Here is a 23689-nt window from a genome sequence, read left to right on the forward strand (position 1 = left end):
TCAATAAAACGTTTAACGAAAGGTGATTTAGCAAGGGAAGCGTACAAAAGATCAAGATCGTTCAACATGAGCTTGCAAAAGGTAAACAACACCACTAATTTGTAATATTACATGAATTTTAACACAAATTACTTGTCGTCTTAGTGTATTATTGATAATACAAATTTTTGAAAGTGGTTACAATAAAATTTATAAGCTGTCACTGCATTTGTTTGTGATAAACACTTTGATACGTGGTGACCTTGACATTTTTGTCAATTACTTGTTGGAAAGGTTTAGAATACGAATTTTTAAATTAATCTTTATTTAAGAGAACCGGAATTCGTTTTGGCAAAGTATAACAATCTTATTGTAATAGTTTAAAGTTGTGGAATAGTAATTTCAAACCAACAGTTCTAGCTACTTTTGTGGGTGTGTCACATGCAACAATTTGATTGGTCATCAGTTTTGCATTTATCTTGTGAACATGTATGCCTAGTAATCTAAAAAAGAAATTTGGTGAGGCAGTCTAATGAATAATTTGGGAAGTGTTGTATACATTCATGGCGACTGTGTAAAGCAAAATATTGTTTTATGAAATATTGTCCACCAAGACAATATTTCATGACAATGTTAATCATGAAATATTGTCCTCATCTATGAAAAAATGTCCATTGCAAAATATTGTCTGTATATAGACAATATTTCACAGATGAATACTATGAAATTTTGTCCTGTTAAAGGGAGGTTATATTTTGTGTGTATTGAGACAATATTTCATAGACAAATTGTCATGAAATTTTGTCTCATGAAGGGGAGGTTATCAACATATATCATGTTGGATAATGATATTTTATTTGACTGATAATAACAAATAAACACAAATTAATATTTCAGTTACATTGTACTCCTGTACCTCCAAAACTCTGTTGCAAAAAGATTTTTCAATCTACCTTATTAAGGAATAATATTAGTACATTCAATTTTGAACATATATAAGTGATTGTCAGTACATTTAACTTATATTTAACCAGTATAATGTAGTACAATGGAACATACATTAGACAATTCTTTAATCTATAATTAACCATTTATAAAGTATCTATGCAAATTTGAAACTAGCTTATGTTAAAATAAATATTAGTTTGAAATATAAAATACTTACTTTACAAAATAATTTCAGTTATAAATCTAAAAATGTGCATGCTGCATGCTTGTGTACTTTTTCTAATTTTGTAATAATTTGATTAAGAAATATTTTCATGGACGTTAATTTCACAGTGAAATATTGTCATGGACAGAATTTCACAGTGAAATAATGTAAAATAGACAGTATTTCATAGTGAAATATTGTCATGGACAGTATTTCATAGTGAGATATTGTCATGGACAGAATTTCATAGTTAAATATTGTCCAGAAGGAGGTGACAAAATTTCATGGACAAGGACACTATTGCATAATGAAATATTGTCCTGGACAGTATTTCATTATGAAACGGACAATATTTCATGGAGGACAATATTTTATGTTACAACTGCAACCCAAATAGGTACAACCAAAAAACATCTTGAAGTCATGCCTAAATTAATGTACCATCTACATGAGGGTCGTACTGGGGTGCATTCATGACGAATAATGCTAAAAAAGTCTTGCCAAATGATGTTAACAGTAATATTTGGTGCATGACGATAAAATATACATTTTCTTTCTGAAGGTCAAAAAATCGACAGATTTTGATGAATCACGTTAAATTGTTTCCAAAATAACGATAACAGCTAATTTTTTGAGACATCTGATGAATCACGATAAGGATACTTTGACGAATCACGTTAAAAAAAGATATGAATATCTGCCTTCACCCCATTCCCCCCACCCCCACAGAAAAAACAAAAAACAAACAAAACAATAAAAAAAATAATAAAATGTAAAAAAAATTTAGATAAAACACCACATGCACAACATATTAAAATGATTAAGATATATTATCATGAAATTTCCTAGATTAAAATAAGTTCCAAATGGAATCAATATTCTGTAATAATTTATGTCTTCTGGTGGAACAAATATTACAGTACATGTATTTGTTACTAATGAAATAGATTATAGAATATTTGTTCCATCAGGAACATATGTTATGGCATTGTTTATAACAAAGCTTCCAGTGGAACTTATGTTAGGTGGAACAAATATATATGCTTACAAATTGACAAAACTAAGGGTTTTCATCAAACAATAATAACAAAAATTATATATTTTTTTATTCTGGACCTCCTGTTGTGACCATATACAAAAGTTGGTGAAAGTCTGTTTTATCAAGGTCAGATTGCTCAGGTCCTTTGATTATGTCAGAAAGATAGGCATAGAACAATAACACATCATCTGCTTGAAATATTAACTTTTAATATGTGAAGGTTGAGGAAGGGTCATTATTGGCCCTAAAGTACCATGAAAATTAACTCCTGTAACTATAATACATGTTTGCCAGATGAAAAAAAATATGTTCTATATACAGTCAGAGGATTCTTACTGAAATAAGTTATTTATAAAATCACTTATTTAAGTAGCAAATTCGAAATTTTGTCACAAATTGTGATTTTGTAGTTTTACCGAAGTTTTTAAACACATAGGTTTAGATTACCGGTATATCTTATTATTAGTAAAATTGAAAAAAATGAACCTTTTGCTTCTTTTAAGTAGCAAGGTTTATGCCATTTGATGCAATTTAGCTGTAAATTCTATTTTTGTTGAAAAAATGCTATAATGAAGGCTTTATACGTATAATGAACTGATACTTTCTTAACAGATTTTTCCCAGCAGTGGGAGTATTTTCCTGTAAAATTCAAGGTTTCATCTTACAGATTATGTAATAAAAAATTTTTTTACTGTTCGCGATCAAAATTTCACTGTTCTGGGGTGTTGAAATTAGTGGGGATTATTAAAATAATAATACTTAAAGAATTGATTTTTTGGAAGAAAATAGAGGTATGATACTTAAACAAGTGATTTATGTCATTATCCCAGATTTAGTACAGGGTCATCACCTGACATGACCGGTCATCCTATCAACACACATGTTGGTTCTGATAATTTTAGCAGCATAATTAGTCCCATGATCATTAGTATTGTATATTTAAAGCTACAATAAAATTAAATCACTTAGTCTAGTGATTTATTTGTACTACTTAAATAGGTGATTATTAAAGAAAGACAACTCTTACTTCCAACATTTGTGGACAAAATGTTACTTGAATCAGTGATTTAGAAATAACTCATTTAAGTAAGTCCCATGGCTTTATCATGTATGCATATGAGGTAAAAGCAAAGGTCAATATCTAGAACGTCAAATTTACCTATGACCTTGAGCTCAATTTCAAGGTCATAAACCAAGGACTTCAAATCAAAAGACCATAGGTCTTAATTATATATGGTTAATGAGTTATATCACTTTATGCCTAATTTTTAATATAAGAGGGGAGAAAACTCCAATTTAATGTTAGTGTACCCTTTCAACCAAAATTTATGTGTTACGACATGTCGCAACTTACAATTTAGTAAAAATATGTTGTTGATATCTTATACGGTTTTTGAAAAGAATTGAAAATAAGCCAAAATCAAAATTTAAAATATGACCTTGACCTCTGACCTTGACCTTATTTTCTTATTTTTGGACCAAGGACCTCAAATCAAAAGATCCTAGGTCTCTATCACTTATGGTTTACAAGATAGAAATGCATATCACTTATATCAAATGCATAAGGGGAAATAACTCTCATATGGAGTGTTCGTATGGTTTCGGTCAAAATTGGACAAATCATGCGAAGGATATAACGAGCAATTTTATAAAATAAATTTGTCGCTTTCTTATACGGTTACGGAGGAGATGCAGTCACAAGGAAAACAGTGTTCGGGGAGATAACTCCTACAAATAGTAACCAGGTAACCAGTCGACAAATTATATAATCTGGAGTCAAAAGTCGGTAATATGAAAATAGTCTATTAAAGACTGCAACACCAACCCCATCAAAAAACCAGGCGTACAAAATGTACTCTGGAAGGGTATGCAAATTCTGCTCCACATGTGGCACACTAAGGGATTTATAGTGATCATTAAAAGGAGTCATTTTATAGGAGCAAACATATAATTTATGTTTTAAATTTACCTTATCTTTAAATCATTGAAATCACTTTGCTGAAAGTTTTTACTGAGGCTGATTATTCATCTTTCTGTTGTAGGATAAGTTACAGTATATGTCAGGATTTGGTAATGAATTTACCAGTGAAGATCCCAGGTGTCCTGGTGCTCTGCCACAAGGACAGGTATTGTATTGTACATGTTAACGTTAATCTTTTTATTGTTCAGTTTAGTCTGCATTTTTTATGGGGCTATTTAAACAACTGTTAGATAATTAAATTTATGTTGTACAGGTGAGACAGTTTTTTCAAGGTGATACATTCCTTGGTTTACTTCAGTTCTACTTGAGCAATGAATTTTGATTGGTAATAGCCTTTCATTTAATTCAAATTGAACTTAATTAATTGACAATTAAGTAACGTTACAACTTCGAACTTACTTTTTGTCTTATTTTAGGTTTTGAACAGTCTTGTAAAATTTGTAAATCAGGTTTTAAGCTGAAACCCCATCTTGACCAACCTAAACTAATGGAAGATTATCCTGGTAAAATTCATATATAAAGTGCATTTGTCACAAATGACCAAAATGCATCAGGAGGTCAAATTGCATTCTTTAACTATAGAACGGTGTTTATTCAATAAGTCAACCCCTAAGTCATGCTAGGACTAGAACATTCGTAAATAAATAAAACAGAGTCTTAAAAAGATTTACCAAAAATGCTGAATATCTTAAAGGACAAAAATATTAAAATATAACTAACGACAACCTCTACTGAGATTTCTGTCCTTGTGTAGACACATTAACCTGTTGCTGGATTAGATTATTTCTTTTTTGTGCTAAAAACTCCCCTTTTTAATTTCAATCAATGGAGTAAAGCATGTGCATAGAAGAACTAACACACACATATATATGACAGAAAAGTGTGTCACGTTAAGTTTGCTTGTTTGGAACGTGGACAATAAAATCAGAATCAGCTTTATGAAGTTTAACTCATTGAGAGATGTAATCAGGTTATCAGAAATTTTATATTTATTTCTTATTTTGACTGTATATTTTCAGAATAACCCACAGAAATGTAGATATGGACTGTATGCTGAACAATTATCTGGTTCTGCCTTCACTGCACCAAGGGAAAGTAATGTCAGGAGCTGGCTTTACCGTATCAGACCTTCCGTCAAACATAATCCATTCAAAGCAATCGACAATGGTCTATTTACTAATGACTGGGACAAAGTTAAACCAAACCCAAACCAGGTAATTAAAATTAGCACATGTCTTGGGCAAAAGTTAAAGAAGATAGAGAGAAACTTTTAACAGAAAAAATTATCAGATTTTTGTCATGAATTATATTCTAGTTCACAATCTTTGAGAATGTCTATTGTTGAAGATGCATATAGGCCTTGGTGAGCAACATAGGCTCTTTAGAACCTTTGTAGTTAATGCTTACTCAGCAACCAAGCATAAGAAAGTGAGCAAGCAGGAAGATTTAATTTGAAGTAAATTGTAGATTCCACAGACTGACTGTAAAAGCAATGACAAAAGTCAAGTAAAGTTTGGTTTGATACTTTCAAGTTGTTATTTTTTACTGGTTCATTATGCAACAAATTCAGAAGACTCTCAGACTGATTCCTTGAAAATAAATTTAAAAACTTTAAATTTAAAAATATTTGAAGTTTTTATTATTTGTGAAAATTGCGTCTGGATAGGTTTTGCAAAAATAAAGAATCACATTTTATATTTTGATAGCATTATTCGTGCTATTTGTATGTAAGATTTCCTGAAAATGCAATAATTAATACTGTAAATTCAGAAATTATTGCGTGCATTTATTATTGCGATTTTAAAAAAATGGACAATAATGCGAGTTTAATTATTGCAATTTTAGAATAATCTACATACAGAATTATGGTTTAGTTATCAAAATGCGAGTTCTTATTATTGCGATACTCACCGAGTCGCATTATTCGCATTAATAAAAACCTCGCAATAATTTCTGAATTTACAGTATCCCAATTTTGTCCATTGCTCAAATACCCCAAAATATAATTATGCATAAAAAAAATTCTGAATTTAAAGTACTGTTTGATTTGGTAAATATTTCTTGTTTCTGGGACATTTGGTCAAGTAATTATTAAACTTTGTCTGAAAATGAAATTGGACATGGAAAAACAGACTATCTGAACTAAAGTATCTCTAGCTATTGAGTAAATATTCACTTTTTTCTTGTTCAAGTCTTTAATAAAAAATTGAGGAATAACATCAATGACTTCTACTGAAAATTATGATACATCTGAGCTGCAAGTTGCAAGGTAATATGTATAATGTTGGAGCCTTTTTTATTTAACTTTTTTATAAGAGAGGTGAAGAATACCAAAGGGACATTCAAACTTTCTAAATAAGAAAAAGACAATCAGACAAACAACAGTACACAAAACAACATAGAAAACTAAAGACTGAGCAACACAAACCCCACCAAAAACTGGGGGTGATATAAGGCGCTCAGAAGGGTAAGCAGATCCTGCTCCACATGCACCCATCGTGTTGCTCATGTAAGTACAAACCTGGTGATATGTCTAATTCGGTAGGTCATATTCGGGGGAAGGGGACGAGATTGTAGTTACGACAATTGGAATTATGTTAATTTTTGTAAATGACAAAAATAGAACTCTGGTTGTCAATCCAAAAATATTTTTTCTGAAGTTGTGATAACAATTGTATATTTTTATTCTAATCCATGCATATAAATATTGCAGATGAGATGGAAACCATTTGATATAACAAAAGTAAGCCAGAAGAAAGTGGATTTTGTTCAGGTCTGTATTTGATACATATGTAAATTTAATTTTTACATCATTTCATGGTTGATAGTGAGACAGTAACATTTTTTTGGTTTTAAAAACTGGATTATTGAATCCAATACTATACATGTGAGACAAAAAATATAAGGTCTGAAATCGCTGCCATCTTATCTTGAGATTTATGTGACTCACAAACCATTTTGAGAATTCCTGAATTGATTTGATAAAGGGGGGGGTAGGATGGGGTTCTGAAGACATTAATAAAAAGATATCAAATTAATGATTAGTGTGTGGTTCCATTGTACCCCCCAAAAAAATCTTTTAGAATGTTATGGAGCTATTGCTAGTATTGGCCCAAAACTGCTCATGCCATCACCAACATGATTAGTGATGATGAAATATCCAAAGTATTTCTTTATATGAAGGTGGAATGTTAGTCCTTGACAGTCTTGTCAGCTCAGTGATTGTGCACTGACAGAATTTATAACATGCCTATCTTAAATTCTCTGTCGATAAATTTATGAATTATGAGGAAACTAAGGATCCAACTCTCTCAGGCAAAGTTGACACAGATGGATTTGGCTATTCATTTTAAGACCAATTTTGGTCATATAGCTACTGGTACTCAAGTTTTCAAGAATCTATACATCCTTGACTTTCAAATTTTGAGGTTTGAGCATTTCTGATGAAAGTAAATCCACAAAAGCACTTTGGATGTTCCTATAAATTTATGAAGAGTTATTTTTATTTTTCTTGGTTTTCTGGGAAGTTTTACGTCACTAATCAGCACAATGATGCAGTGTTTATATGATTGCCATGCATGAAGATTGTTCTGTTGATTTGAATCCCATAAATATATTAAACAACCTGTCATATTACCCGGTAGTTCAAAATAGCCATTTCAATTAAGAATATACAGGTAGCACCAACAGAAGGTAGGCAATGAACTTTGTCATGGATCAGATATAGAGTAAATATAAATGTATATAAGCTTTAATGTTTAACTTTCCTTTGCTGTGTGTTATATTTTATTTGTATACTGTAAACCAACTTATTTTCGCGGATACTTTATTTCGCATCTATCCCTGTCTAGTCCATTTCCCGGCGATTTAATTTCGCGATTTTCTAATTTACTTGATGTAGTTAAATAAGGAAAGATCCAAGTTTTACATATTCGCTTTATTTTTCTACTCACGAATGTCGCAACAATAAATCGCTTGCGAAAATTAGTTGGTTTATATCAGTGTCCTGTTAACAGGGTATGGCCACAGTTTGTGGAGCAGGAGACACCAAAGGTAGACATGGACTGGGCATATATATTTACACCTGTAACACATCAATGGATAATAAGTAAGTCAATATACATACCCTCTGATTTTAGTTCCATTTAATGAAAAATAAAGTGCACTGGGTGACCAAGTGGTCTAGGCAAGCTGATTGGCAGTTGGGTCAAATTTCTCTAATACTGTTGATTCATCAATTTTCATTGTATTCTACAGGATATATGCCAACCTTGGCAAAACCATGAAATCAATTAATATCCACGAAAATGCAAGTTTTCCTCAATCCACGAAAATTGGTACCCACGAAAATAAATGAATCCGCAGTAGGCCTTAAAGTGAGAAACTCAATTATGATTTATAAACAAAAAGTCATAGAATAAAGATGTAAAAACTTACAAGTTATTAAATATAAGCAAAGAAGTGAATTTTCTGCAGAATTTCATTGTATGAAAATTAGGATTTTTTACTCTGAGATGCCTTTTCAGAAATGGTTCTTTGCATTTTGTTAAATTGCTGAAATTTTATTTATATCATATGATGCCTTAAAAATGGAACCACATGTATGAAAATGTCTTAGCTTCTAAAGGAGCCATCATACAAATCCAAGTCATCAGGAACAAAGGAATGGAAGAATATGTAACTTTTACTACCTAACTGAAATGAATTACTTTAGATTAATTAATTTTCATAGATTGAGGAAAAATTATATTTTAGTGGATATTTGATTTCGTTGTTAAGCCAAAATCTCCATACAGATCTATAAAAATTTGTACTATGTTGGACATTTGAACTCCTGCTTTACATATCTATACCCATAAAGTCAACGAAAATTGGTATTACACGAATAAAAAATGAATCCACAGTACCCATAATGCCCCATTTACCTGTGCAGATCACTTCAGGTGTTTAACTAATTTCAGATTTTCAACTTTAGTCCTTGTTAAATTATATGGCACAGCCTCGATGTTCTTAGTAGTAAATAAAGTATGGACCAATCAAAATGTTCAAAACTGTGACATTCCTTAAATGCAAATGAACTAGTGGGGTTAATCGGCTCTCTGATTGTAATATAGAACCTAGCTGTTTCCACGCTTGGCTTACAAGGATCTGACAAAGCTCTGTTCTACTCTCTGTTTGAAAGGCCTTCCTTCAGGATCCTATGATATTGTAGTAATGATACACACCTTAAAAGATTTGGAGGTAGAAATTTGATTGGCTGATTTAAAAATTAGCAGAATTTGATTGGCTGATTTAAAAATTAGCAGAATTTGATTGGCTGATTTAAAAATTAGCAGAACAGAAAGTTGAACTGAGTGTTCTCATATCCTTGTGAGCAAAGAGTGGACACAGGATCTGTATTTTAATTAGATTGAATAAACAGTTAACTCTCTTCAGTCAAAAGTTCATTAGTTGAATGTGATATTTGAATTGGATTAGATTGTGCTTCTTCATCTACAAAATTAGTATCTAAATTTGTGGTATGATACTCATTTGTGTCTAAAATTTAAGTCCATATTTCCTCTGTCTGTCTGATGCAATTGCAATTTGTTCTTTAATTTGTCAGGTAATTTCTTCTTCTGTAGCAAGATGTCAAACATGGCTAACAGTTCCTCTCTGTCAAAATTTAGAATTTTCCTGGACAATTTTTGGGAAAAGTCTGTTAACAGCACTACAGTTGCCTTTTCTATTTGACTAAAACTTTAGTTACTCCATTAGTCACATCAACATTAATGTAAGGACGATTTCAAATTCTTTAATTCTAATATAAGACAAAACTGCTGTTCACTTGTTAGTTACTAACAAAACTTAGGTTTCGATATGACATTTACCATGTATATAATGGAAATATTCCATTTAGCCGATCCTGCAGTCCTCTAAACATCTAAATTCACCGCTTCAGAATCTTATGCATTCTGGGGAATAATTTGAAAAGCAAACACCAAAACGTTGTGATTAGCTTACAACATGTTAAACAATGGAAATTCAACCGATGGCATGATGTTATTTTGATTTTGGATACTAACAATGAAATTACCCATAATACTTCAGTTTCTGCAACAGCAAATTAGCTGGAACATACGGAATATGGTTTTACTCTGCAGTTAGTAAAAAGTGTGTTCTAATGAAGTTAGACTTCCTCTTCAATATTTAATTGATATTTCATAAGAAGATCTATCACCAAAAAGAAGTAAAAATTAACAGTTGCTAGGTTTGAAACAATGTGGATAAGACATGATATACAATTCCTTTAATGAAATTTTTACTAAATAACTTAATTGAAATAAATCTTATCTATAGATTTGATAGTAAATAAATTAACTCATTTTATTTTCAGATGTTTCTACAGTTCAGATGGAGATCTTCTGATAGGTATGTTTATCACCCTGGTATTTGAACTTTGACCTGGCTGATTACGTTGTGACATCTATCTGTACAAATTTTTGTCACTTCTGTTGTCATGATGACAGTAAAATCCACTATATCAACAATACTATGGATTCACCTATTTTGATGGATAACAATTTCTCGTGGATTGAGGAAAAATTTTATTTTCATGAATATTTGATTTTGTTGTTTTGTTATAGTCTACATAAAAGCCATAGAAATTCATACTTCGTTGAACATTTAAATTCGTGGTTTACCTATACTCACTAAATATTCAAAAATTGGTATCCCGTGAACAATAATGCATCCACAGCATATATATTACAGTTTGTTATATACTCACCAAGTGTCGATGTTTTACGTGCACACAACCCCACCCCCATTTTGTTTATCTCCACCATATGTTACCACCTCGGTGGTCTCGTGGTAGCATGTTTGCATTGAGTGTGGGAGGTCATGGGTTCGAACCCCGGCCAGGTCAAACCAGACTTTAAAATTGGTATTTGCTGCTTCTCCACTAAGCATGCAGCATTAGAGAGTAAGATCAAAGACTGGTCGGCTCGGAGTCAGAATAATGTGTCCGGGTAAGGTGTCTTCCTGCAGACTGTTACCTTCCTGCTCAGCGTGTCGGTCTAGTACAAAGCAGGGTTGTTATTCATATGACATTAACATGTTCTCATCCTAAATATGCATATCAATTTGCCGCTGGATGTTAAGCAGCCATCCATCATCATCATCCACCATATGTTGTAAAAGAAAAACGCACAAAAAAAAACCTGTACAGTCCAGCTTCCAACAGGATGACCACTAACTTAAAAAGATGGCACTTGAATTGGAAACTGGGTCAAAATGTACTGGCTAAAACAGGAAGTTGGCTTTTGTAGCCACAGCCCTTGGTTGAATACTGCCTCTTGAGGAGACAAAAAGAAATAAAAAACTTAATATCAACATTTTTGTTTGAAACAACTGAGATATATTTATAGGCATCATTTTCAGCAACTGCTATGTAGTGAAACTGACAGAGATATATGGTAATGATATTTTGAATTGTCTCATCTATTTCTATTTTTCAGTACCACAACAAGGAGGAATTTTGATTACAACAGAGTTTGGAAAAATGCAGGTTGATCCAAATGAAATCTGTGTTATTCAGGTATATAAGAAGAATACCACTTCAATTAAAGATTTCTTTAACTGTAAAATATTGGTCGCAAATATTTATTTTTAATTAAAAAAAAATTCAAATAAAATAATGCAGACATAAATTATGGACAAAATTATTTTGTATATTTAAATCTACTTTATCATATTTATTTGGTTCAAATACAATTTAAGCCCCAATGCTGATATATTTGGAAGTTTCATAACAGTTGAATATCAAATTAATTGAGTGACATTTGCTGTAAATCATTTCCACGAGTGTTATCAAATAACCCCTCCTGTCCAACAAAGTTGTTACTGTTAACCTAAAATGTGATAAAACGAATAAGTTAGTTTATCTGATCTATTTTTCGGCAAGAATATTTCGAAAAAGTGAACATTTTAAACTTGTGTCCCACATGGTATCTGGTCATCAGACTCTTTGAAACATAGTTTTACATTGGACCTTGTAGGATAGTTCATAAAAAATCTTTTCTAAAACAAATAAGTCTTAAGGCTTGAATCATTACAGTATTGCTATAATTTCCATGTACCGTTACTTTAAGCAAGGATTCATTTGTATATTGTTAAAATACTAGTTTTACCTGATTTTAGCAACATGTAGTGTAAGTGTTTACAATTATTCTACAAGGAATAAGGTAACATATTTTACATGTTTTTTTCAGCAAGGAATAAGGTTTAGTGTTGCAGTATCAGGAGAAACCAGAGGCTACATGATGGAAGTATTTGACGGGCATTTTACACTTCCTAATCTAGGACCAATAGGTAAATCTTCAAGGACAGATATAAATGTGATCTTGATGATGCCATTGTAAATATTACATAAGAAAAACAGGGACCTACAAGATTTTATCAATGATGTCACAACTACTTTAAGTATTTTTTCAGACAATACAAACTAACAAAATAGTTGTGAGATTGGCAATAAGTCTGTTTCAAAGATCATTATAAACGAAGAAAATGTTTATCAATTTCACCATAGAGCTAGTAAATATGAACAACAACCTATACAATATGTTAAGCACTAAATTGACCCTTGTTTTGTTTCTTTGAATAGGTGCCAATGGGTTAGCAAATCCTAGAGATTTTTTGACACCTACAGCCTGCTATGAAGACAAAGATTGTGACTATACAGTTGTTAGTAAATTTCAAGGTCACCTTTTCTCAGCAAAACAGGTAAGACAACTGCAGTGGCTAGCTAGACATGTATACCAGCTTTCTATAAAAATTTGGCATTTAGACTGTCTGTATTTTCTGACTTGTTAAGTTATAGAATAATTCTGGTATACTCTTGTTTGATAATTAGCATTGACAGAAACTCAAGCTCTAGAGTTTTAATGAAATAACAAAGTAAGTCATATTGTTGGAAATAGCTTCTCATGTTTGCCGATGTCATATGCTATTTTGACTCCTGTAAAGTGACCCTTGGGTCAAAATACCATATGGAAAACTGACCCCTTCAGTCAAATTTTTCTGATTGTAACTTAAACCAATCCATGAAAAATTGAACCCCTAATGGGTTGTGGAAGGGGTTAATTTTTATAGGGGTGACATATTGACTGGAGTCCAGGGGAGGGTGAAAATACCACATGAATTCAATTACATTTATAAATTATCAGTTTTTGTGAAAAGCTACTTTTGATGCAGTATCATCATGCAGAATGTGACATCACATTGGAATATGGCATGAATTAAATTTGCACTGCATATTAAAATTATGCAGGTGAAACACCTGCCTTTATCTGACTTTATCTAGATTTCTTGAGTTCAACCATCTTAATTTTTATCCTCAACACCTAAAACTGGCGGTAGGAGCACAAAGTTTGTTGAAACGTCAAATCCAGTATTTTGATTGGTTTATTTCGGAGTACCATAATCGTACTCAAAATGTTTATGACTGTAAGATAATAAAATTACAATACAATAATTATTTACAAGAAAAAGTGGTGAACATTTTTAAGATTTCAGTTGTAAACTTGACATATTACATACTTGCACTAGATGTATTCTCAATTGTAACAACTTGCTGGGATCTCTGTTACTGTAAACCATTGCTTTATAATGACTATATTATTCTTTCACAATTCAATTTTATGGTTAGGGCTGTTCCATTAAAACATACATGGTACCCAGGGAAGGCACTTTAAAAATGGGGTAACCACCTATAGTCTAGAGGCAAATTAAATTTCACTTACATTTCCACTATGCAAAAACATAGATGACACCCACCCATAGTTGCGATTTGGAAGTGTCTTCCCTGGGTCCCATGTATGTTTTTATGGAACAGCCCTTACATTTCCATGAAGAAAATAACACAGTTATAGAAGACTTTTTAATGTGGTTTGTTCTGATGTTTTAGGATCATTCCCCATTTGATGTAGTAGCTTGGCATGGAAACTATGCACCATATAAATATAATCTGGATAATTTCTGCACTATGAATACAGTATCATTTGACCATGTGGTAAGTTTTAGTTACCTTAGAAACAATTACTTTTCTTGACCAAGTTGAGAAGGGGAGACAATTCAGACTCACTTGTTCCAAAATACTTCTGACCACTGTGGATTCGTTAGTATTCGTGGAATACCTATTTTGTGTGGATTTCGATGGTATAAATAAGCCATGAATTTAAATGTTTAATGAATTACAAATTTACTATATGTTTCTAATCTATGCATTTTTTAGCAAAACCACAAAACCAAATATCCATAAAACTACAATGTTTCCTCAATCCTCTAAAATTGTATCCATGAAAATAATTTAATCCACAGGAATAAAGAAAAACAAAGTCTAACCTCTCCCATATTGGCTGTTTATAGGTAAAAACTTGGCCAATGATTACACTGAGGACATTTAAAAATACTAAATTATCTCCCTTGTCACAAGTTAAAAAAATATGACTATAAATAAAAGGAGATGTGGGGTATGCATGAATGAGATGACAATCAATCAATACAAAAACCAGAAGACTTCTAGAAGTCAACATATGGTCGTATATATCTTACTATGCAGTATGGGTTTTACTCATTGTTTGAAGGTCCTAGTTGTTAACTTCTATGTCATTTGGTCTCTGATGAAGAGTTGTCTCATTGGCAATCATACCTCATCTTCTTATTTTTATATAAACAATATACAAGTGTATGACAGGTAATGTTTTCAAATGTATCTTGTTTGATAAAATGTTTTATAAACCATAATACATGAGTTTCTTTTTCACTTTCACAGTAAATAGAACATTTCTGACTTAATTTTGTTCACTAAATGAGTGAAACAATGTAAATCATTTCTCAAGTATTTTATTTTTGAAATTCTTCCCAGAGCAGAAAAATAATGCTAATGTAAATGCCTTGAATATGGCAAACTTGGATCTTGCTTTATATAAATATGTAAAGAAATTGAGAAAATTATGAAAAAAAATGGATCAATGTTGCCTTAAAAATTGTCATAATAGTTAAACCATGAGATAAGATACTTTCTTTAAATAAACCATGAAATAAATTGATGTTGTAAAACACTCTGGGTCTCTATCCTGAAGTATTTCTCTTTTGTCTGTAGCCTTTCTTTGTATGTCTTTTGTGTCTATATCCTTAATTGTATGACTGACCCTGAAAGGAGCGGTATACTGCTTAATGTCTGTGTCCTCCTTCTGTCAATCTGTCTATCCCATAAAATTTTGTTTGCACTCATGTTAGCATACTTTACTGAGGAATACTTATATATTCTTACACATGTTGGCCATGTATAAAAATTTGGAAGTGTTTTTCTCGAGAGCTAAAAATCAGAGCTTCCTGAACTTTGGTAACCAGCTAAATGTGTGCATGCTATACAGTATGATGCATTTTTAGATTCAATGATCATCCACTTAGATTTCCTGTTCATCAAAACTTATTTATTCATACACATAATAGCCATGTATGACATTTTGTCACGCAATGATTTACAGTATACAGAATCAGTTTTATCTTAGGTTTTTAAAAGTTTTATCTTTTTCTTGGATGTAATAATCTGCATGAAGAGAAGCTTTTTCTCAGGAACTACAAATCAAGACTTTCTTAAATTTGGAATCAACTTTCATGTGAGCATGCTATACAGTATAATGTGTTTTAACATCCACTACTTCAACTACTTGTTTACTAAATATTTATAGTGGGGAACCATTAGTGAGAAATAGCTCACAGTTCAAATTTGAAAGTCTTTTGTCTCTGTCCTTAATTAATAGAAAGAAAAGATATGGGGTATCCATCCATGACACAAAATCAGTATTATGCACAGCAAGAAACATAAAAAGCAAAGGAACAGCACTTCTATTGCTGTTGTTATCTCAAAGTCACAGTGAGGCCTTCAACACACAGCAAAATAAAATTCACTGCAAGTAGACCCAAGATCTATAGAAGTCACTTCTACTTTTCAATATAAATGAAATAATAATTAGTTACTTACAAATGTTTGTTATTACATGTATAGATAGACAATATTACTCTTTCCAGGACCCTTCAGTATTTACAGTTTTAACATGCCAGTCATTAAAACCTGGGACTGCTATAGCAGACTTTGTGATTTTTCCTCCAAGATGGAGTGTAGCACAGAACACATTTAGACCACCCTATTACCACAGTAAGTAACATAACAATTTTCAGTTGTATTGAGAAATGCCTTTGAAAAGACTTTTATAATTTTGATAAAAGGTGTTATGCCCCATCTTATCTACAATCATGAATATCTTTGAGACAGCAACCCAAGAACACAAGTCAACCCCAAAACATGGAAATTTCAGGTCACCATTTATGTGGTCTGTATTGAAGGACAAGCATCCACATTGTGTGGCAAGCTCTACATCTCCCCAAGTGAATAATTAGAAAAAGACAACCAAGACTGGCATGCACTAAATCTGAAATGGACCAAAAATATAAAGCTCTAAATCTGCAGATAGGTTGTCAAAAATAGGTGAAAGATACAGAGTCATATCCAAACTCATTAGTTAATAAATAACTGACAATGGTATGGAAAAAATGGAAAACTATCAAGATACAAACAGCCATATGCAAAACACAACATAGAAAACTATAGACTGAGAAACATGAACCACACCAAAAACTGGGTTGGTCCCTGGGTGCTCTGGAAGGGTAAGCAGATTCTGTTCCACATGTGGCACCCATCCTGTTGCTCATGTAATTACAAATGAATGAACCAAAATACACCCCAAGACTGTCCTTACAAAACCCACCTAATACTATAAATTTAGAAATTATTGCGAGGATTTTATTATTAGGAATTTTGCAACTGGATAAGTATCACATTAATAAGAACTCACATTCTTAAATCTGACACATATGTTTGTATGCAGCTTTTCCTGTAATGCACACAATAATTTACAGTATACAGAATCAGTTTTATCTTAGGTTTTTAAAAGTTTTATCTTTTTCTTGGATGTAATAATCTGCATGTAGAGAAGCTTTTTAAATTGCAGGCAATATATTTATTTATACACAGTATCATATAGTTTAGAGAAGCTCATAAACTTTATAGGCAATACATCAGGCTATATGATAAGGCACTAAAGTAATATTATTTGGTAAAAGTCTCCAGTACCATATTCTGTTTCAGTATCAAAATAAAAATTTATTATCAATGAAAATGAAGTTGAAAGTGTTCACTTTTCATGCCCCACCTACAATAGTAGAGGGGCATTATGTTTTTCGGTCTGTGCATCCGTTCGTACGTCCGTCTGTCCTGCTTCAGGTTAAAGTTTTTGGTCAAGGTAGTTTTTGATGAAGTTGAAGTCCAATCAACTTGAAGCTTAGTACACATGTTCTCTATGATATGATCTTTCTAATTTTAATGCCAAATTTGAGTTTTGACCCCAATTTCATGGTCCACTGAACATAGAAAATGATAGTGCGAGTGGGGCATCTGTGTACTATGGACACATTCTTGTTTGTAGATTTGGTATAATTTTCTTTCAGGAAACTGTATGAGTGAGTTTATGGGACTTATACTTGGTAAATATGAAGCAAAGGTATGTTATTTACAAAGAACATTTAATGTTGAAAAATTATAATTATTACCTGAATAGTTTTTCAACAATAAAAGACAATACCATTGTATATAATCCTTTTTAGAGAATTTGAAAAGTTTTATTGTTGGTGACTTTATTTTGTTTCATGTTATTTTAAAACCTTTAATAAGTTTTCAATGTGACATAATTTGAATAGGAGTTATTTCCCTTAGTTTCTTAACAATCCATGAACGTTTACAAATTTATCATGGAAAAAAAATTTAATCATTTATACTGTCTGTAAATGTTGACTGTACAGGCCTGATTTGTTCTAACAATCTGGCTACATATGTCTGCAATGTCAGCATGTTTAGATCACATTGGGACCTGGGATTTCAATTATATTACCGACCGTGCGAGGGCTGTATAGCATGTCAAGGTCGTTAAAAACTCCCATCATCAGCAATTATATCCATTATAGGTCTCATTTTGTTACACGCCTGTAAGTTATATAAACAAATCTACTGTATATAGGTTTTCTTTATAAGCAGCTTGCAGTGCTACCATATTTTAAAAGTGGCAATGAACAAATTTCAATGTGACAAAAAGTGCATTTCTTTTTATTAATACAAACGCAATGAATTATTTGTGCATACATGAGAGACAAAACTTTAAAATGAGAACTTCATTGTATATTTAGGAGGAAGGTTTTAGTCCTGGAGGTGCTACATTACACAGTATGATGACTCCTCATGGTCCAGATGCCGAGTGTTTTGAGAGTGCTTCCAATGCTGACTTAAAACCACAAAGAGTAGCAGATGGAACTATGGTATAATTAAAACATAGAATGTCATGTTATTTCCTTTTTATATGACTCATAAAGTGAAAAGTATTAGGCTAATGTCAGTGAGATCACAATCTGACAACAAATGTTTTAACAATGTAAAGTTTGGTCTTCATTGCTCAACAGACATTCATACTCTAAAGAAATCCAGACTTGAATATTTGACACTATCGTTCCTTCCTCAAAGGTGTCTTTATTATTTGTGGATTATCTCCCTTTGTGGAGAGTATAATTGAAATATGTTGATTTTTTAGTTTTGATAGGAAAGCAAATGGAAATACAATGAGAAATTTTACTGTGTATAAAAATGATTTCATTAAAAACAGTCAAGGCATCAAGTTGGATGATCAATCTTTGATGTTGATATTACATGTAGGTCTAGGAATAGCATTTTTAGCAGTTCTGGCAACAGATTTGTTTATTTATCATTATATCTGTCAATAGTAAAATCCAGGGTATTAAAACAAAACCCTGCATAAATAAGAAACCAATCGAAACTAAACTGTTATATTAGGATGACAGATGAATATTCCTCAGTAGTTTAAGATGTGTAAAATGAACACTTCTTTACTCCAGCAAAATATTGTTTAAAAACAGTTTAAGATGTGTGAAATGGACACTTCTCTAATCCAGCAAAATATTGTTTAAAAACAATATAAGATGTGTAAAATAAACACTTCTCTTATGCAGCAAAATATTTTTTATAAAAACAGTTCGGTTTAGACAGGTTTTAATTCACATAGTACAAAAATTTATCAATATTGACTTCAAGGCTATTTTTCAGACAGATTTTAAATTTGTAAAATTAATAGCTATAGAAGAATTATATTCCTTTATTTTTCAGGCTTTCATGTTTGAGTCATCATTAAGTATGGCTGTGACTGAGTGGGCAAATAAGACCAAAGTAGACGAGAAATATTATGAATGCTGGCAGCCATTGAAAAAACATTTTACGATAGCTGAAAATGATACCAGTATGTTTTTCAACAATTTGTTTTATGTCATTTATACTTGAGAAAATATAGCTCAACTGGCCTAAAGTGTTTATGATTGATTGCCACCACTTGACATTGTATTCTCTGTTTATTTTAAAGATCTTTTACTTTAAAGCAATGTGCTTTTCTTACACATATAAAATACAGGCTTAGTTGTACATTTTAAAAGGGATCCTATTTCCTTAAATAATACATTAAATGATGTTAGCTGTGACAGTGACAGACCTTTGAATAAAATTTTAACTTCTCTATGGATCTTTTGCTAGCTTTTGATTACTGCATTACCAGTTTGTGATTTCAGTAAAAGTTTTGACTATTCTGTTGTACCAGATAATTGATGTGTTGAAGTTAATATTCTTATGGCCCATCAACCATAGTGGGGGTTTTCATGTTTTCTGGTCCATCTGTTCATTTTTGACCATCCCTAAAAAGGATAAGTATTGGTCAAGGTAGTTAAGTTCATTATGATGTGATATTTTAAATTAAATGCCAAATTAGGATTTTGACCCACATAAATGTAGTGCAAGCAAGGCATGGTGTCCTATGGACACACAAGTCTATTTTTTAAAAATAGATATGCTAATCTTAAACCATTCAGGTCTAGCCAGATAAAATAATTACAACGTTTAGCTAGTTCAGCAAAGGATATATGTGTACAGGTTTTAAGCTCATTTTCAGCTGAATTATTTGCAACAAGTACATGCCATATCTTGAAAAAGACAATCTTATGGCAAGCCGTTTTACTATTATTCTAACTTCAAGATATCTAATAAATTTTATAAGATATCTCATATAGTTTATAAAATATCTAATATAATTTTCTTTATAAGATATCTTTTAAATTATATGAGATATCTTATAAACTATATGAGATATCTTATAAACTATATGAGATATCTTATAAACTATATAAGATATATGAACTATATGAGATGTCTTATAATGTATATAAGATATCTTATAAAGTATATGAGATATCTTATAAAAACTATATTATATAAGATATCTTATATATTATATGAGATATCTTATATATTAAATAAGATATCTTATATATTATATGAGATAAATTGAAGTTAGAATAAATAGTAAAACAGCTTGCCATACAATCTGGTTAACCCCAATAAGGTAATAAGCCATAATAAAGTTAATCAAACATAAATCAAAATTGTGTTTTATTTAATTGCTTGTTGTATATATTTTATTGTTATTTATTTTATTTTCTAGATGGTCCATCCGAAGCTAAAAAGAAGAAAGCAAAGTAAACTTCAGCCGAAATGGTTTTATCCTATGCAGATTGATATTTTATGAACTGTTATTGTTGCATCATCACAGCTGCTATTTGTTGATCTCTTGTTTTTAGCTTTACTATTTACATTTATAGCATATATACTTGAGTGTGTAGAGAGCTCAATAATGTTCAGTTTGCCTCTTTTTTAGGCTGACTATGAAACTATTCTTCTTTGTGAAAGAGTACCAAAAGTTATTAAATGTACTACATTTCAGACAAATCCTTAGGATGACTTAAAAATCTATTTTGATTAGTTCCATCTTTCCTAGTCAAGGGTTACGATCCTACCCCTTCCTCTTCACCATTGGCAGATTAAGACAGAATTTGTTTATACAGCTTTATGCCATCTAGCTACAGACAGAGGTCATGACCACTCCGACTATATCATTCTTGACCAATGACATCACTTGTAAGATCTTTTATTTTGGAGGTGTAAAAATGGCTGTATCCAGTGTTTTAAAATCTTGTGAAGCAGAAATGGAATATATACATTGACTTTCCAAGAGGAACATACCAAAGAACTTCAGTTTATTAAAAACTTTAAAATTGTCTCTAAATGTCATCTATGTTTTTTGTAGTGAAGACTTGTGACACAATTGATTACATCTTCTACATTTACACATGATCATGTTACAGTCACTTTATGATTGGATGCAACCAGTTACAACTGCGACCCATGAAAATCAATATCTCGTGGATCCGAAATTGTGACTTAATCTGCCAAGGGTGAAGAGACGGGGACAAGATCATAAATTATGGCTAGCAAAGATGTGTTAGTCCATTATTCACCAAACAAAAAAGCAAGCTTCACAGAAATGTACAAAAGTACAAATTCAAATATTTCAGGTGTAACACTATGTATCTGTTAACATGTTAAATTCTCTTAAAAGTTTTTTGGAAACTGGTCAGGTGAATCCAACTTTTATCAGCAGCTGTTATAACAAATAGAACAGAGGTGACCTCTTGCAATACCACTGGTTAGTCAATACGTTTTTGATAGAAATGTTTTGTAGTATTTTCAGTTTGCATTATTTATTTCACTGAATGATGGAAGCAGGCAAAACTTGGTGATTTTTCCTTCATAACAACATTAAATACTCAAAAGTCCAATTTATATATTTTATTTTTTTTGAAAAGGGTGATTTTCTGTACTATTTCATAAGTTTGTTTTGGTTGTGATTTTTCTCAACATATTTATATACATATATCTATTTTGTTCATGTTTGATGTTATTTTTACTGCATTTTACTGCATTTAAATAAAATAGTTTTTAACTGAGGGCAGCTTTATACAGTTCTGAAATAGAATATGTTGAAAAAAAGTATTTTCTCATTTAAACATATCTCATGCTCTCTCTCCCGCAATTTTTTTTTATTATTATCAGAAAATGATCTGGTCCATATTGTTGGGAGATCAGTGTGGGTATTTGTATTTTTTTGCCACTTGCTTGTAAGATATCATTGTCTGCTAATACAGATGTCCTTTTGAACTTGTATCAAACAATTACATCAGAAACTTTTCTAATTCTACTATAAAAATGAGTGGCCAATAGTTATCCTAGAAAGCAAGGTATTTAAACAGATATTTATTTTTTGTGGTTTTTTTGGGTTTTTTTTTTGTCTAACCTGTAATGAAAGCTGCAGAATGTGAGACATAGGAATGCAAATCTGATGGTGACAAGGGTATAAGCTATTCATATAAAGTTTTGTATTTTAGAAGGTAGAAGGATCATACCTTGTTTATAGATGAGTTATGTTTTCATGGTTCAGCTATTGCTTAAAAAACCCTTATAGTTTATTTGTCATGTGAATTTCTCTCTTATTATTGAATAGGATAATAATATTTGGTATATAGAATCCTTACATGTCTACATGTTTGTCAGACAGGGTTCACCTGTCCTTGGCCTAATTTATTGTATCAGTGATCAAGGTTAAAGTTACATGATAAGGTCCGTTTCTCAGATACACCAAACAATCAATCAGCTATATTTGGTTTATGCAATGATTGAAAGGTGTGCATGTCCATCTGGCAGGTTTCATCTGACCTTGACCTCATTTTCTTGGTTCATTAGTCAATGTTAATTTTTGTGTTTTGGTCGGTTTCTCAGATATGATAGGCAAATGTCAACTATATTTGCTGTATGGAATATATCATAATTGTAAATTTTAAATGTCTGTTAGGAACGTATCATCTTATCTTGACCTTATCTTCATGGATCATTGGTCAATGTTAAGTTTTCATGATTTGGTCTGTTTCTCAAATACAGGTAGATCCAACTAGAACTAAAGAAAATGGTGGGTGATCAATAATTATCCCAGTTAGCAAGGTATTTAATCAGATATTTAATTTCTATAATATTTTTTTTTCATACTATAAAACCAATAAAGTATTTAACAATAAAGCATTTGATGTGTCTAGTAATTAAAAGAATAGATTTTAAAAGTACTGTAGTAATATGCAGGTTGAAGATGAGTTTCCTTTCTTTTTGGTGGAATGCACTGCATGTGAGAAAGAAACAAATTTATTCTTGAGGCAGCATGTTTTGCTTTTATATTTCAGAGAACAATTAGGTTTTTTTAGTCTTTTTTTTTTTTTAATGTTTTGCGAATCAGAAAATGTTAATACTTCAGTGTCAATATTTATTAGTTCTTGTTATAAAATAAGAAAATTTCATTCCAGAGACTACTTAATTATATTAGATACATAACATGTATGTATTAAAATGTGAAGAATGTTATTTGTTATGTATGTCTTAAGTACAATAAACTGTAAATGTAGAGATATGTCTCACCTTTTTGTTATTTTGATTGTAAAATGCAACTGT

At 31.3% G+C, this 23689-nt stretch overlaps 1 protein-coding gene across 1 annotated transcript; it reads left to right on the forward strand.

Annotated features, from left to right (window-relative positions):
* The first annotated feature begins 34 nt into the window (after window positions 1-34).
* On the forward strand, window positions 35-23644 carry LOC127724191 (homogentisate 1,2-dioxygenase-like). The gene is made up of 15 exons (XM_052231091.1): window positions 35-81; window positions 4214-4297; window positions 5172-5366; window positions 6866-6925; window positions 8169-8260; window positions 10529-10563; window positions 11652-11731; window positions 12405-12504; window positions 12797-12915; window positions 14099-14203; window positions 16228-16354; window positions 17704-17756; window positions 18436-18564; window positions 19424-19553; window positions 20802-23644. The coding sequence occupies exons 1-15, from the start codon at window positions 67-69 to the stop codon at window positions 20837-20839; spliced, it is 1362 nt and encodes a 453-aa protein (XP_052087051.1). The 5' UTR covers window positions 35-66; the 3' UTR covers window positions 20840-23644.
* Window positions 23645-23689: the final 45 nt, after the last annotated feature.

The sequence above is a fragment of the Mytilus californianus genome, unplaced genomic scaffold (genome assembly GCF_021869535.1).
Source record: "Mytilus californianus isolate M0D057914Y unplaced genomic scaffold, xbMytCali1.0.p SCAF_14, whole genome shotgun sequence".
NCBI lineage: Eukaryota > Metazoa > Mollusca > Bivalvia > Mytilida > Mytilidae > Mytilus > Mytilus californianus.